This window comes from Ictalurus furcatus, chromosome 7, assembly GCF_023375685.1.
Source record: "Ictalurus furcatus strain D&B chromosome 7, Billie_1.0, whole genome shotgun sequence".
Classification (NCBI taxonomy): Eukaryota; Metazoa; Chordata; class Actinopteri; order Siluriformes; family Ictaluridae; genus Ictalurus; species Ictalurus furcatus.
In genome coordinates, this window is record NC_071261.1 from 33,154,306 (window position 1) to 33,170,283 (window position 15,978).

The 15,978-nt window shown below is 36.5% G+C and overlaps 1 protein-coding gene across 1 annotated transcript in view; it reads right to left on the reverse strand.

Annotated features, from left to right (window-relative positions):
• Positions 1–4,864: 4,864 nt before the first annotated feature.
• Positions 4,865–15,978, reverse strand: part of LOC128610751 (uncharacterized) — a 32,900-nt gene continuing 21,786 nt past the window's right edge. The window contains exon 10 of the mRNA XM_053630169.1: positions 4,865–5,011. Within this exon, the coding sequence (XP_053486144.1) occupies positions 4,973–5,011 (39 nt within the window). The 3' untranslated portion in view covers positions 4,865–4,972. The remainder of the gene's footprint in view (positions 5,012–15,978) is intronic.

The window sequence follows — 15,978 nt, forward strand, 5'->3', positions numbered from 1 at the left end:
ATTTTGCAGCTTGTGGTTCAGAGCAGCTCTGTGCTTTAGAATTTCTTTGTTATTCTTATACTCACTTTGCCTATCTGTACGTTTATTCCTTTATCTGTCATTCCACATAAATACATAAAAATGTTGAGGATTGGGGAATTTCTACGTTAACCAATAACATATTTTATAATACAGTGATGACTTGTTGATCTTGATTCTTCTGCTGCTTTTGTAATATATAACCTTGTCTTGTACTATTCTTTTCATTTTTATTTTATTTTATTTTTTAAATAAAAACCTTAACCCTAGCATTATTATCTTTGGAGGAGAATAAGGACTGTTATTCATGTGTTCTTCAACACATGAATAACAATTCACTGTTATTCAACAAAATGTTGAAAAGATGTATGAAGAACATTTTATTGCCTGTAAACAAAGCCAGTTTTGTTTTCTTATACAATGTGAAAGTGCAACTTAAAAATATCTAAAAGATAAAATGCCTACTTGTCAAATAAAAGCTTTATTTCTTCCATCCAAATGCAGAATCTACAGTATTTATAAAATTTGAGTGAAAGAAACATTAATTGCTTATTAATGGAGAGATGATTTAACCGCTCAGTTGAGGTTGAGGTCAGGCTTTCAGATGTTACTAAGTTTTTTCATGGTGTCCTGCACTCACTTTCCATCGGGGTTTGCACACACACGACGGCCGTCCTTTAGAATCAAACTGCAGATGAGAGATAATATTCGTCAGTGTAAAACTATCAAAACAGAAAATCTAATACTCTCACACCTCCCACAACATCAAGATCATTTAAAACTACAGTCCCCTCTGAAAGTATTGGAACAGCAAAGCCAATTCTATTGTTTTCACTATACATTTGGGTTTCAAATCAAAAGGTGAATATGAGACGACAGAGCAGAACTTCATCTTTCATTTCCTCATATTTACATCTAAATGTGTCTAAACAACATAAAACATTGCACCTTTTGTTTGAACACATCAATATTTTTCAAGTGATCAAAAATATTGGAACATATGATTGACAGGTGTTTCTTGCAGCCCAGGTGTGTCCTGTTAAATTGATTGTTTAAATAATTAATAGCTCTGAATGTCTACTCTTGGTTTGAGCCCTGGGTTTCACCTGTGAAGACTGCATTTGTTGTTAATAAGGTTGAACCAACATGAAGACCACAGAGCTGTCTATGGGAGAAAAGCGAGCCATTTTGAAGATGAGAAAAGAGGGAACATATATCAGAGCCATTGCACAAGCATTGGGCATGGCCGATACAACAATTTGGAGTGTCCTGAAAAAGAAAGAAACCACTGGTGCAACAGACACCGAATGGGTCGGCCGAGAAAAACAACAACAGCTGATGGAACCAAGAACCAAGCTCTATTAATTGAGTTCTAGAAAAGCAAAGTGCACCGAGTAGAGGTGTAATTGCCAGAGTTTTTATTTTATTTTATCTTTTTTTAATAAAGAAAGGATAATGTGGGGTTGGCGTTTTAGGGGTTAGTTACGTTATACTTTTACTCCCCTAAACATTGGGTGTTTAATCATTTGTTTGTTGTATAAAACATCTAGATGTAAATATCAGGAAATGAAAGCTGAAATTCTGATCTATCGCCTCGTATTTGTCTTTTGATCTCAAACCCAAATGTCCAAAATGACAAAAAGAAAAAAAGGGGAGGGAAGGCTTTGCTGTTCCAATACTTTTGGAGGGGACTGGTAACTGAAACAGCACTGACCTGCTTCATGTGCATCTGTGTGAAAACATTTACACATTTAGATCTGTGATTAAATACTGAATAAACAGCATTCGATGATTGTATATCTGCTCTAAGGTTCTGCTTAGAGTATATTTTAAATTGTACTACAGCACCGCTGAATTCTGGACTCTGATTGGTCAGAATGTGTTGGTTAATTAAAACAACAAAAATAAAAAATAATTTAAAAACATCAGCTTCAAATCACAGGTTTATATGAATGCGCTCATTCTAACATGTTATCGTTTCTATAGTAACAGCTCATTCACAGTGACTCGCACGGCAGACGCTCCACATAATTAGATTAAGTATGTGTGTACAGATTATGTCGTGGATATGGTGAAGATTTCTGTAAGGAGACGTTTATTTAACATTTATAGTAGGAGTCTTCAGGGGAGAGGAATTCATGCTTTGCAGTTTCTCTGTAACAAACAAAGCTGCATTTTTTTACATGAAGAGAAAGAAAAAAAGAGAGGATGCTGAGGAAACGAATGTTTACACATTAAACAGGACTATAAACAGATAAAGTATGATGTCGTAACTGCTCGCGAGTCTCTGTGGTATATGAGTAATAACACAACGGTAGCCATGGTGTCACAGGAAAATAATCAAGTTCAGGGTGTTAGCAGTAACTCCGCTTCATCACACCACCACATCGCTCAGTATTTTACTGTAACAGTGCGACAAACACACAGTTTATTAACGCTGGTTTTTCTCAGCAACCTGCTCGTCTTTTTAGAGAATTCAGTATCATTATAAACCAGAGGAGTGTTCAGGAGTAATGACTCCAGTCCAGATGTTTTAACAATTTTCTATCTTACTAGTGTCTACTTAGTGCTTAAGTTAATGCATGTTAACTGATTAAAACAAATGATCACAAGTACAGATAATAATATGTACAAAGCAACATGTTATAAAGGTAAAAAGGTAAGCTTTATCTTACTCTGAGCCGCTGTGAAGGACTGAAGGCAGCCGAGAACCAGCAGAACCAGCAGGAGAGAACGAGAGACCATGGCTGCTGCTGATGATCACGATGTGAACGGAACCGTATTAATGCAGATATCACTTCAGCACTGGTCTTATAAGCTGATAAGAGGCGTGTGAGAGTGTGGTTTGAGAGGGAGTGGCAGTTTGATGGTGATGAAATGTTGCACTTTGATTAAAATAGATAAAACTCATCCGTTCCACAGAAAACCAAGCTGCGGTTTTCAACCACAGACGAAGATCTGAGCAGCGTTTACACACTTTCCCAGCCAAACTTACATAAAATAAAATACATATCAATATAAATAAGTGCAGCTTCACTGGAGTAAAAGAATCATTTAACCAGCACGACACATCACACGATACACAAGAGATAATCAATAATTATTATTAATATGTGCCTAATTATTAGCATGGCCTGTACTTCTTTAGTCCCTTCACTGGGTTTTAGTGTGAAGTGCTAAAAACAATATCCTGTTTTATTTTCATCTCTGAATCGAGATTGAAAAATGGCAGTATAATATATTTTTAAGTTATTTAAATTAGTAAAACTAAAACTATTTAAATGAATGTGAGAGAGAAATAGTTTGCAGGTTTTGTATGCTACCAAAAATCACTAATCAGTTTTGACAGGTCTAGGTCAAAGGTCATCATCAAATATAATTATGATGGCAGGTCATTATATATATATATATATATATATATATATATATATATATATATATATATATATATATATATATATATATATATATACATACATATATGTACATTCGTAAAACTGTAAATCATATTTTAAACAAATCTCCACATCACTCACAATAATACATCGTTATTATTAAATGTGTCCAATGATTAGCTTGTGCTGTATTTTAGTCTGTACTTTAGTCTGTACTTTAGTCCTGTACTGAGTGTGAAGTGCTGAAGAGAAATGTTCTGTTTTATTCTCATAAGCAAAAACAGAATAAAAATAAAAATGTCATTTAAATAGTAAACTAAAACCTATTTACATGAATAAATCTGAAAATCTGCTTTCATCAACAGAAACTGTGTGTGTGTGTGTGTGTGTGTGTGTGTGTGTGTGTGTGTGTTGTGCTGCTGAGGATAGTGATTAAAATAAGATCGTGATTACCATGCCATTCTCTCTCTCTTTCTCTCTCTCTCTCTCTCACACTCACACACACACACACACACACACACACACACACACAGCATGTTTAACATATATATGTTTATGGTTAAAATATACATATATATTTAAAGATATGTTGTGTTTTGTAACTTTTTAACTTGATAGAGACCAAGGATAACCTCTAAAGCTGCTGAATTCTGGATTGTGATTGGTCAGAAGGTGTTGATCTGTGCAGATCTAATACGAACGAGCACATTAAAATAAAAGCTGTGACTTCTATAACACACTGTTACTGTATATAAACCTGAAATAATAAAACGGGATGAAATCCACAAGTCAGAAATAATGAGATTATTATGTCAAAAATAACGTGGTAAGATTTTGCAGCTTGTGGTTCGGAGCGTTTTAGTGTTCGTCCACGAGGTAGTGAGAGTGAAGCGTTTTGTACAGACATTCGTTTAAGGAAATTCTTTTTATTTCTCATTTATAATGATAATTATTTTGCCTATCTATATGTGTAGCTCTGTATCTGTCAGTCTATAATACAGTAGATACACAGAAATGTTGAGGATGGGAACTTCTGCAGTAAACAATAACATGTCTCATAATACTGTGATTATTTACTGACCTTCATTCTTCTATTATTTTTAAAATCTATAGCCATAGTCTTACGGTGTGTATATAGGTCTATATGTATTTGTTTGTTTTTTGTCTTATATAAATAACGTTTTTTTAAAACTTTTTTTATTAAACATTGCTATCAAAGATGTGATATCATTAATCTCTTAATGTAACTAACATTGTTTTCTTTTAAATGTGAAAATGTGACTTTAAAAAAAAAAAAGAAACAAAGGCATAATGTTATTGAAAATCTCCTTTAATGTGCATTTTTAAAAATGAACAATGTTCTCCTGTAGGGTAAAACTGCAATAAAAACAGAAAATCTAATTCTCCTACATAGTCATTAGTGATCATAACTTATCATAACATACATTTCAAATACTATCAAATACTCTCCACTGGAAGAGTAACAACTGATTGAAAACTTTTGGCTCTAGCTTTTGGATGTTTATACACTTTAATGACTTTTACAGTTATTGGATTCTTCAGGTATGTGATGCAATACACATCTGCTCCATTTGGACCTGTGTGAAAACATTTATGCATTCATTTATCAATCATGGATTAGCACTCTGATACAATGCTTACTAAATAATTAAAGACATGAGATGCTTTTATATCTGGTATGTTAAATACCGAAGCAGTACTGAATTCTGGATTCTGATTGGTCACAAGGCATTGACCCATTTTCTATAATAGCAGCTGTGAAATTAATGCAGCTGCAAATCACAATTTTTTAGTTTTCTTTTTAATCCGGTTAGGTGGAGCATTCACCATAAAAGTGACTGAGACGTTAGAGTGTCTACACTTTATAACAGTCAGATGTAAAGCAGTAACTTTAAGTTTTCTGAAATCTTTTTTTACTGAGATACTGTTATACTTACACTATACCACTATAGATACTGTTATACTTACACTACACCACTATAGATACTAGCGGTAGCCAGAGGAGCCAGAGGAGAAGCAATGGCTCCGATTCATGTGGTCCTGGTTCTTTGGACCGGCCCGTCAGTGGGTGCAGCTCCAACTGGATAAGCACTGTAGGAACCTGGATAGTGTAGAACAGTTTGTGGGGGAGTTCATGATGCGGTTCGGGAGTCCGGAGGCGAGGGTCGAGCTAGAACAACTTTTCAGGGGGGTAAGTCTGGCAGGCAAACCTGCCCTGCCGTTTACCCACTACTTCAGGCAAACTCATGCAGAGCCCCAGCCGGAGGTTAACCTGGCGACCTCTGAGCTCGAACCTGAGACCCACGAGGTAGGCTCACCTGCCGAGCTCCAGCTAGAGGTCAACAGGGCGGCCCCAGCATCAGAGCCCCAGATGGAGGTTAACCTGGCGACCTCAGAGCTCGAACCTGAGACCCACGAGGTGGGCTCACCTGCCGAGCTCCAGCTAGAGGTCAACAGGGAGGCTCCAGCACCAGAGCTCAACCCTGAGGTCCAAGTCCAAGTCCAGTCTCCAGGCTCTGAAGTCCAAGTCAAGTCCCAAGTCCCTGAGGTCCAAGTCAAGTCTCCAGTCCCTGAGGTCCAATTCAAGTCTCAAGTTCCTGATGTCACGTCCAAGCCTGCTGATCCAGTTGACCAAGTTCCGCTAATATCTAAGCCTAACAACAAAGTTCAGCCCACGCCCAAGTCTACCGACCCGGTCGCCCAAGTTCATCCCACGCCCAAGACTACTGATACGGCCAACCAAGTTCTGCTCAAGCCCAAGTCTACTGATATGGCCGACCAAGTTCTGCTCATGCCTGAGTCTACTGACATGGCCAACCACGTTCTGCTCACACCCAAGTTTACTGAAACAAACAACCAAGCTCTGCTCATGTTCCCGTCTGACCCAAACAACCAAGCTCTGCTCATGTTCCCACCTGATGACCCAACCAACCAAGTTATGTTCACGCCCGAGTCTGCTGACACACACAGCCAAGTTCTGCTCACGGCTGAATCTGCTGACACACACAGCCAAGTTATGTTCACGCCCAAGTCAGCTGACGGGGACAACCAAGCTCTGCTCACGTCCACGTCTGCTGACATGCAGAACCAAGTGTCAGCCAGTCGGCTCTGCCTTCCAGTTCAGCCGGGGACGTCGCTCAGCCCACCTGCCCTGCTGTGAATGTCGCTCCGCTTTCATGCCCCGACGAGGACATCGCCCTGCTTCTCTGCTCTGCTGAGTACAGCGCTCTGTTTCCCTGTTCAGCCAAGGACGTCGCTCTGCTTTCCTGCTCCGCCGAGGACGTCGCCCTGCCTTCATGCTCCGCCGAGGACTTCGCTCAGCCTGTGTGACCGGCTGTGGTCGTTACTCTGCCTCCCTGTTCAGCCAGGGACGTTGCTCTGCAGTCCTGCTCCGCCGAGGACATCGCTCAGCCTGTCTGCCCAGCTGTGGTTGTTACTCTGCCTCCCTGTTCAGCCAGGGACGTCGCTCCGCTTCCCTGCGCCGCCAAGAACACCGTGCGGTTTCCTGGCTCTGCTTGGGACATTCAGCCAAGGGGGCCGGGGCCGCCAATGAAATGGGATGACTCATGGCACTCCGGGAGGAGTGCCTTTTGGGGGGAGGTTCTGTCATGATTCCCCCTCGAAGCAGCGTATCCTAAGCGCGAATGCGCGAGCACCTGCTTTTCCATTGTTGTCAGTAGTGACATCTGGACACGTGTGTTTGTTTATGTTTCTGTAACGTCTCCTCCCTGTTCTGTCATTGGCTGGGATTTCACGTGTGTCTGTATTGCCCTCAGCTGCTAGCAGTTTAGACGCTGATCATGTCCACATATATACCACACGCCTCCCAGCACACAATGCAGAAGATTATCGTAGAGTTAGATTAGTTCGTTTAGTAGTCATAGTCACGGTCCATGTTTAGAGTTAGTTCACGCTGGATTATCTGCTCCCAGTTCCTCGTCATAGTTCATGTTTCTCGTTTTGTTTATCGACCCTGTTTTCTGTGACCACGACCTTGATTCATGTTTAATCCTGTGTATGCCTGTTTGCCGATCGCCTGACCTTCGCCTGTTGTGGATTACGTTTATGGATCACGTTTTGGATTTGTCTGCCTGTCTCTCCTTTAAAGTAAACACTGTTCATACTGCACTTGCATCCATCCTATCTCCGCTCCGTCACGATACGTGACATAGATACTGTTATACTTACACTACACCACTATAGATACTGTTATACTTACACTACACCACTATAGATACTGTTATACTTACACTACACCACTATAGATACTGTTATACTTACACTACACCACTGTAGACACTGTTATACTTACACTACACCACTATAGATACTGTTATACTTACATTACACCACTATAGACACTGTTATACTTACACTACACCACTATAGACACTGTTATACTTACACTACACCACTATAGATACTGTTATACTTACACTACACCACTATAGATACTGTTATACTAACACTACACCACTATAGATACTGTTATACTTACACTATACCACTATAGACACTGTTATACTTACACTACACCACTATAGATACTGTTATACTTACACTACACCACTATAGATACTGTTATACTTACACTATACCACTATAGATACTGTTATACTTACACTACACCACTATAGATACTGTTATACTTACACTATACCACTATAGACACTGTTATACTTACACTACACCACTATAGATACTGTTATACTAACACTACACCACTATAGATACTGTTATACTTACACTATACCACTATAGATACTGTTATACTTACATTACACCACTATAGACACTGTTATACTTACACTATACCACTATAGATACTGTTATACTTACACTATACCACTATAGATACTGTTATACTTACACTATACCACCACTGTAGAAAATACCATATTATACTAAAATTATTAAACTATAGACAGTGGACAGTAGACTAATTCTTCTGTTATTTCAGTTAATGAAGTGATATGGAACCGTAATGTGGTGAAGACCTGACTGGAACTACTTTAGCTGTGCATTAACTGAAAACCAACTGCACACCTCAGAACGTCTGTCAGCCAATCAGAATCGAGAATTCAACAGCACTGTGGTGTAAGACTATAATAAACCATACTAATATGTACACTAATATAAATACTAAAATGCAGACAGAAATACTGTGTAGTGTAGAGTATACAGTGTACAGTACGATTACTTCACTTACGTACCATAATGGATACGGCAGGAGAATCTGTCTCGTCAGACTCTGGTGAAACAATAAAAGATGTTATTAATTTTCATTTTAAATTGAATTATACCAACATATACTAAAACAACAACTGTACATACTATTATATTAACACTATTCCACTACAGAAACTACTCTAATAACACTATGCACCTACAGATACTATACTAACACTGCACCACTATAGATACTTTTATACTAACACTTTAACACTTTAGATACTACACTGCTGTACTTAGGGCTGATTTATACTTCTGCAAGTGTGTATCTGTGAGCAGCTCAGGATGTCATGCAAGGATCCTCTCACAGTGAAGTCTTTATACTTCCACATTACATGGGCATGTCCACTAGGGTCAGTGTTGCATGCACCACACCAGAATTTACAGACTTACAGGAAAGAAGAGCATAAACAAAAGTTGTGTGGCAGTCATATTTGTCAAATTTGGTGAAGATCAAATGAACCACTTAGGATGAGTTAGAAAAAAATGGTTTTCAGAAAATTCAAAATGGCAGAAATATATTCAGGACGAAACCGTCTGCATTCGACTCAGCACGAGCCAAGGAATCAAACAAAAACAAGGATTTTTCTTCTAGGCCTTACAGATAAAAAGTTATTAGAATAAACATAAGTCAACATTTGAGCAGTTAGTGGCGATAGAGGGTTTGAGATAAAGACTCCAACCTTGCTATGCTTAATGGTGAGACTGCCCTCTATCTGTGTGCCAAATTTCATAACTTTCCCGCAAGCAGTTCTATGCGCTGCCATAGACTCGAGCGGAAGAAGAAGAAGAAGAAGAAGAAGAAAATAATGGATACAATAGGTGCCTCGCACCTTCTGTGCTTGGCCCCTAATTACCTGATTTCTCTGTGTAATCCTGTTGAGCTGGAGGACTTGTAGCTAAAATAGAAAACAGCAAATCTTTACTCACAGAGATAACACGTGAAACTCAACACAGGCTGTGAGGTTGAAACACTACCCACTGTGCAGCATTTTTAGTTTATATACTGTAAAATATGCAGACCTGCGCGTCTACAAGTGGAGATACTGTATTTACATGATTCATTCACTTACATTCTATATCGGGTGAGGCAGTAGAAACAGGTTCGGGAGTAGAAACAGGTTCTGGTTGAAACACTATAAGATCATATTAATCTTGGCGGGTAATTTAACCCTTATACCAACACATACTAAAACCATACAACTGTCTATACTACTATACTAACACTATACCACTATGGATTCTACTATACTAACACGAACACTATAGATACTACAACATTAACAATACCACAATAAACATTACTTTGCTATAATAATACTATCCCACTATTTATATTATTATTATAAAAAATATATAAGATAATACCACACATACTAATGTAGGTTCTACCATAATAACACTATACAACAATAGTTGCTACTATGGCATTGCAGATAAAACTATAATATACTAAAACTCTACACATTCCTATTATATACAAGGCGAATTCCCACTCAGAATAAAACGTTTATGAAGTGTTTTCACTTGTCTGTATTCAGCATTATCAGTGCCTTTTGTATCGAACCACATCAATTTACCACTAACCATGAGCCACTAGTTTTTAAATCAACAATTAATAGCAATCATGGCATGAAGATGCTTTAGATTTGCTGTGGTTTACGTCACCTACATTGTGTCTTTACTAGGCATCGCTTAGGAGAAAAATGAATAGAGATTGATAGACACAAAAACACACAAATTAAAAAGTAACAGTGACAATTTAAATTACCCGTTTCCTGCATGTAATCTTGTTGAGCTGGATGAGTTGTAGTTAAAAGAGAAAACAGCAAAACTTTACATTTACTAATACTATACCACTACAATATAGATACGACTATACTAACACTGTAGCACTATAAATACTACTATACTAACACTGTAGCACTGTAAATACTACTATACTAACACTGTAGCACTATAAATACTACTATACTAACACTGTAGCACTATAGATACTACTATACTAACATTGTAGCACTATAGATACTACTATACTAACACTGTAGCACTATAAATACTACTATACTAACACTGTAGCACTATAAATACTACTATACTAACACTGTAGCACTATAAATACTACTATACTAACACTGTAGCACTATAAATACTACTATACTAACACTGTAGCACTATAAATACTACTATACTAACACTGTAGCACTGTCTATACTACTATACTAACACTATACCACTATAGATTCTACTATACTAACACGAACACTATAGATACTACAACATTAACAATACCAGAATAAACATTACTTTGCTATAATAATACTATCCCACTATTTATATTATTATAAAAAATATATATAAGATAATACCACACATACTAAAGTAGGTTCTACCATAATAACGCTATACAACTGTAGATACTACTATGGCATTGCAGATAAAACTATAATATACTAAAACTCTAGACATTCCTATTATATACAAGGTGAATTCCCACTCAGAATAAAACGTTTATGAAGTGTTTTCACTCGTCTGTATTCAGCATTATCAGTGCCTTTTGTATCGAACCACATCAATTTAACTAGTTTTTAAATCCACAATTAATAGCAATCATGACATGAAGATGCTTTAGATTTGCTGTGGTTTACGTCACCTACATTGTGTCTTTACTAGGAATCGCTTAGAAGAAAAATTAATAGAGATTGATACACACAAACACACACAAATTAAAAAGTAACAGTGACAATTTAAATTACCCGTTTCCTGCATGTAATCCTGTTGAGCTGGATGACTTGTAGCTAAATTAGAAAACACCAAAACTTTACATTTACTAATACTATACCACTACAGTATAGATACTACTATACTAACACTGTAGCACTATAAATACTACTATACTAACACTGTTGTACTATAAATACTACTATACTAACACTGTAGCACTATAAATACTATTATACTAACACTGTAGCACTATAAATACTACTATACTAACACTGTTATACTATAAATACTACTATACTAACACTGTAGCACTATAAATACTATTATACTAACACTGTAGCACTATAAATACTACTATACTAACACTGTTGTACTATAAATACTACTATACTAACACTGTAGCACTATAAATACTATTATACTAACACTGTAGCACTATAAATACTACTATACTAACACTGTAGCACTATAAATACTACTATACTAACACTGTAGCACTATAAATACTATTATACTAACAGTGTAGCACTATAAATACTACTATACTAACACTGTAGCACTATAAATACTATTATACTAAGACTGTAGCACTATAAATACTACTATACTAACACTGTAGCACTATAAATACTATTATACTAACAGTGTAGCACTATAAATACTACTATACTAACACTGTAGCATTATAAATACTACTATACTAACACTGTAGCACTATAAATACTACTATACTAACATTGTAGCATTATAAATACTACTATACTAACAATACCATAATAGTTATGGGTACTCTGCCATTCTAACACTATCCCACTATTTATATTATTATAATACTTAAGATAATGCTATTTAGATACACAAATGTATTCTACCATAATAACACTATACAACTGTAGAGACTACAATTCCATTGCAGATAAAACTATACTATACTAACACTCTAGACATTCCTACACAACTATAGATATTAGAGTACAATTAAGTATACTACTCTAGATACTAATATAAATATTAATATATAAACTGAAATGCTGTTTATGTGATTAATTTTCTTACGTTCTATATTGGATGAGGCAGTAGAAACTGGTTTGTCAGGGCCTGGTTGAAATGATAAAAGATCATATTAAACTTAACAGGTAATTTATACTAACATACAAAACCATACAACTGTCTGTAGTACTATACTAACACTTTAGCATTATAGATACTATAACACTAATACTATACCACTATGCATACTACAATACTAATGCTGTAACTTTGTAAATACTACTATACTAACAATACCACAGTAGATATTACTCTACTATACTAACATTTTTATATACATACATGTACAGCATTAGGCAGATGCACTTATCCAGAGCAACTTACATTTATCACATTTATACTTCAGAATACTATCCTTCTATTTATATTATTATAATATTAAAGTACTAGAGATCATTCTGTATCATGTATACTAATGTAGGTACTGCTGTAATAAGACTATACAACTGTAGATACTTCTATGCCATTTCAGATCAAATATACTATACTAAAACTCTATACATTCCTATAAAACTATAGATATTAGTGTACAATAAACAATAGTACTATAGATATTTAATATAAATACTAATACACAACCAGAAATACTGTACATATGATCAATGTATTTACCATTTCTAACGGGTGAGGGAGGAGGAACCGATTTGTCAGGCTCTGGATGAAACAATAAAAGATCATATTAATCTTAACAGGTAATTTCACCCTTATACTAGCACATACTAAAATCATACAACTGTCTATACTAGTACACTAACTCTATACCGCTATGGATACAACTATACTAATACTGTAGCACTATAAAAACTTCTATAATAACAATACGACAATAGTTATGGGTACCCTGTCATCCTAACACTATCCCACTCTTTACATTATTATAATACTAAAGATAATGTTGTATGATATACACAAATGTAGGTTCTACCATAATAAGACTATACAACTGTAGAGACTACAATTCCATTGCAGATCAAACTATACTATACTAACACTCTAGACATTCCTACACAACTATAGTTATTAGCATACAATAGACTATACTACTGTATATGATCAATTCACTTACCGTTTCTAATGGGTGAGGGAGGACGAACTGGATGAAACAGTAAAAGATCATATTAAACTTAACAGGTAATTTAACCCTTCTACCAACATACACTTCTGTCCTAAAGTATTGAAACAGCAAGGCCAGTTCTTTTGTTCTTGCTATACACTGAAGATATTTGTAATTTGAGATCAAAAGATGAATATGAGAAGATTGGTCAGAACTGCAGCTTTCATGACCTGATATTTACATTTACTTCTTACAGCATTTGGCAGATGCCCTTAGCCAGAGCGACTTACATATATGTCATGTATACATCTGAGCAGGTGAGGGTTAAGGGCCTTGCTGAGGGGCCCAACAGTGGCAGCTTGGTGGTGCTGGGGTTTGAACTCATGACCTTCCGATCAGTGACCCAGCATCTTAACCACCACGGAGGTCCACTCCTCGCATCCAAATATGTTAAACAACTTTGAACATGGCAACCTTTTGTTTGAACCCACCCTGTTTTCCATGTGATCAAAAATAATGGAACATGTGACTGACAGGTGTTTCTTGCTTCCCAGGTGTGAACTGTTAGATCAGTGGTTCTCAACCAGGGGGCGTGGAGATATCAGAAGAGGGGAGCAAATTTTTCCAAGAAAAAAACAGACAGGGCATCACTTGGGTACTCAGTGTATTTTATTGCTTTTGAAATAGAATGTGCATAAATAAAAAACCCCGTGTTCCCTCTCCCTCTGTATTTTCTTTTTGTTGGGGAGAGGCGGAGCTTAGCCTGCCTTTTATCTAGCAGGCTATACACTGCAGACCAGCATTGCCAACTTAGAGACTTTTCAGACCCCTGTAGCGACTTTTTTTCTCGCCTACAGACAAATCTATCAACTTTTTGGGTAAACCTTTGTGACTTTCCAAATATCACCAGTACAGTCCTGCAAGCGCGAGGTCTTACTTTACGCTGCACTCACACCTCTCTCTGCGTCTGCTCTGTTCAGTGAGGGGCTGAGAGGCAGAGATTTAACAATGTCATGGATAATGAGACGCGCCCTTCATCCCAATTTACATCATTCACATGCGAATGTTTTTAGAACGTGAGACGAATTTAATGCAACATGTTTTACATGTAAAATAGTCCATGCTATTACAGCCTAGTTCTCTTGTTCAACGTAGTTATAGTATTCAGAAACATTTTATATCATTCATGTGCCATACCTGTCCGTTATATAGTTTTATAAAAGTTATTTTTAAAAATCATAAAAGTTATGAAAAGTAATTAAAAAAGTAAAAAAACACAAAAGCAAAAAAAATCTAGCTATCTATATATCTATCAAAAACAGACTCTCTCTCTCTCTCTCTCTCTCTGTATATATATATATATATATATATATATATATATATATATATATATATATATAGATAGATAGATAGATAGATAGATAGATAGATAGATAGATAATCAATATACCTGGGCTCCTCCAATATGGTGGGGGGGCATGCCACATGATAGGGAAGGCTTGGGGGGGCTTTAGTTGCAAAAGGTTGTGAACCTCTGTGTTAGACTGATTGTCTAAACAATAAATAGCTCTGAATATCTACTCTTGGTTTGAGCTCTGGGTTTCACCTGTGTAGACTGAATTTGTTATTAAAAAGGATAAACCAACATAAAGACCAGAGAACTGTCTATGGGAGGAAAGCAAGCCATTTTGAAGCTGAGAAAAGAGGGAACATATATCAGAGGCATTGTGCAAGCATTGGACATAGCCGATACAACAATTGGGAATGTCCTGAAAAAGAAAGAAACCACTGGTATACTACCGACCAGACATGGAACAGGTCGGCCAAGGAAAACAACAGCAGTTGATGACAAATATTGTGAGAGTTTTGAAGAAAAGCCCAAAAACAACAGTCAGTGACATCACCAGCAACCATGTAAAATAGTCCATGCTATTACAGCCTTTAGTTTTAGTTATCTTGTTCAACGTCGTTGTAGTGTTCAGAAACATTTTATATCATTCATGTGCCATACCTGTCCTTAAAACTTATATAGTTTTATAAAAGTTATTTTTAAAAAATCATAAGTAATTAAAATTAATTAAAAAAGTAAAAAACACAAAAGCAAAAAAATCTAGCTATCTATATATCTATCAAAAACAGACTATATATATATATATCTATATATATATAGGGGAGGGGGCACATGATAGAAAAGGTATGGGGGGGCTTTATTTGCAAAAGTTTGAGAACCTCTGTGTTAGATTGATTGTTTAAACAATAAATAGCTCTGAATATCTACTCTTGATTTGAAACATTGTGACAGCTTTGAAGAAAAGCCCAAAAACAACAGCTAGTGACATCACCAGCACCCTCCACAGGGCAGGGTGAAGGTCTCACTATCCAGTGTGTGAAGAAGACTTCGAGAGCAGAAATATAGAGGTCAAACCACAAGACGCAAACCTCTCACAGCAGTAAGAATCAGAAAGACCAGATTGGAATTCGCAA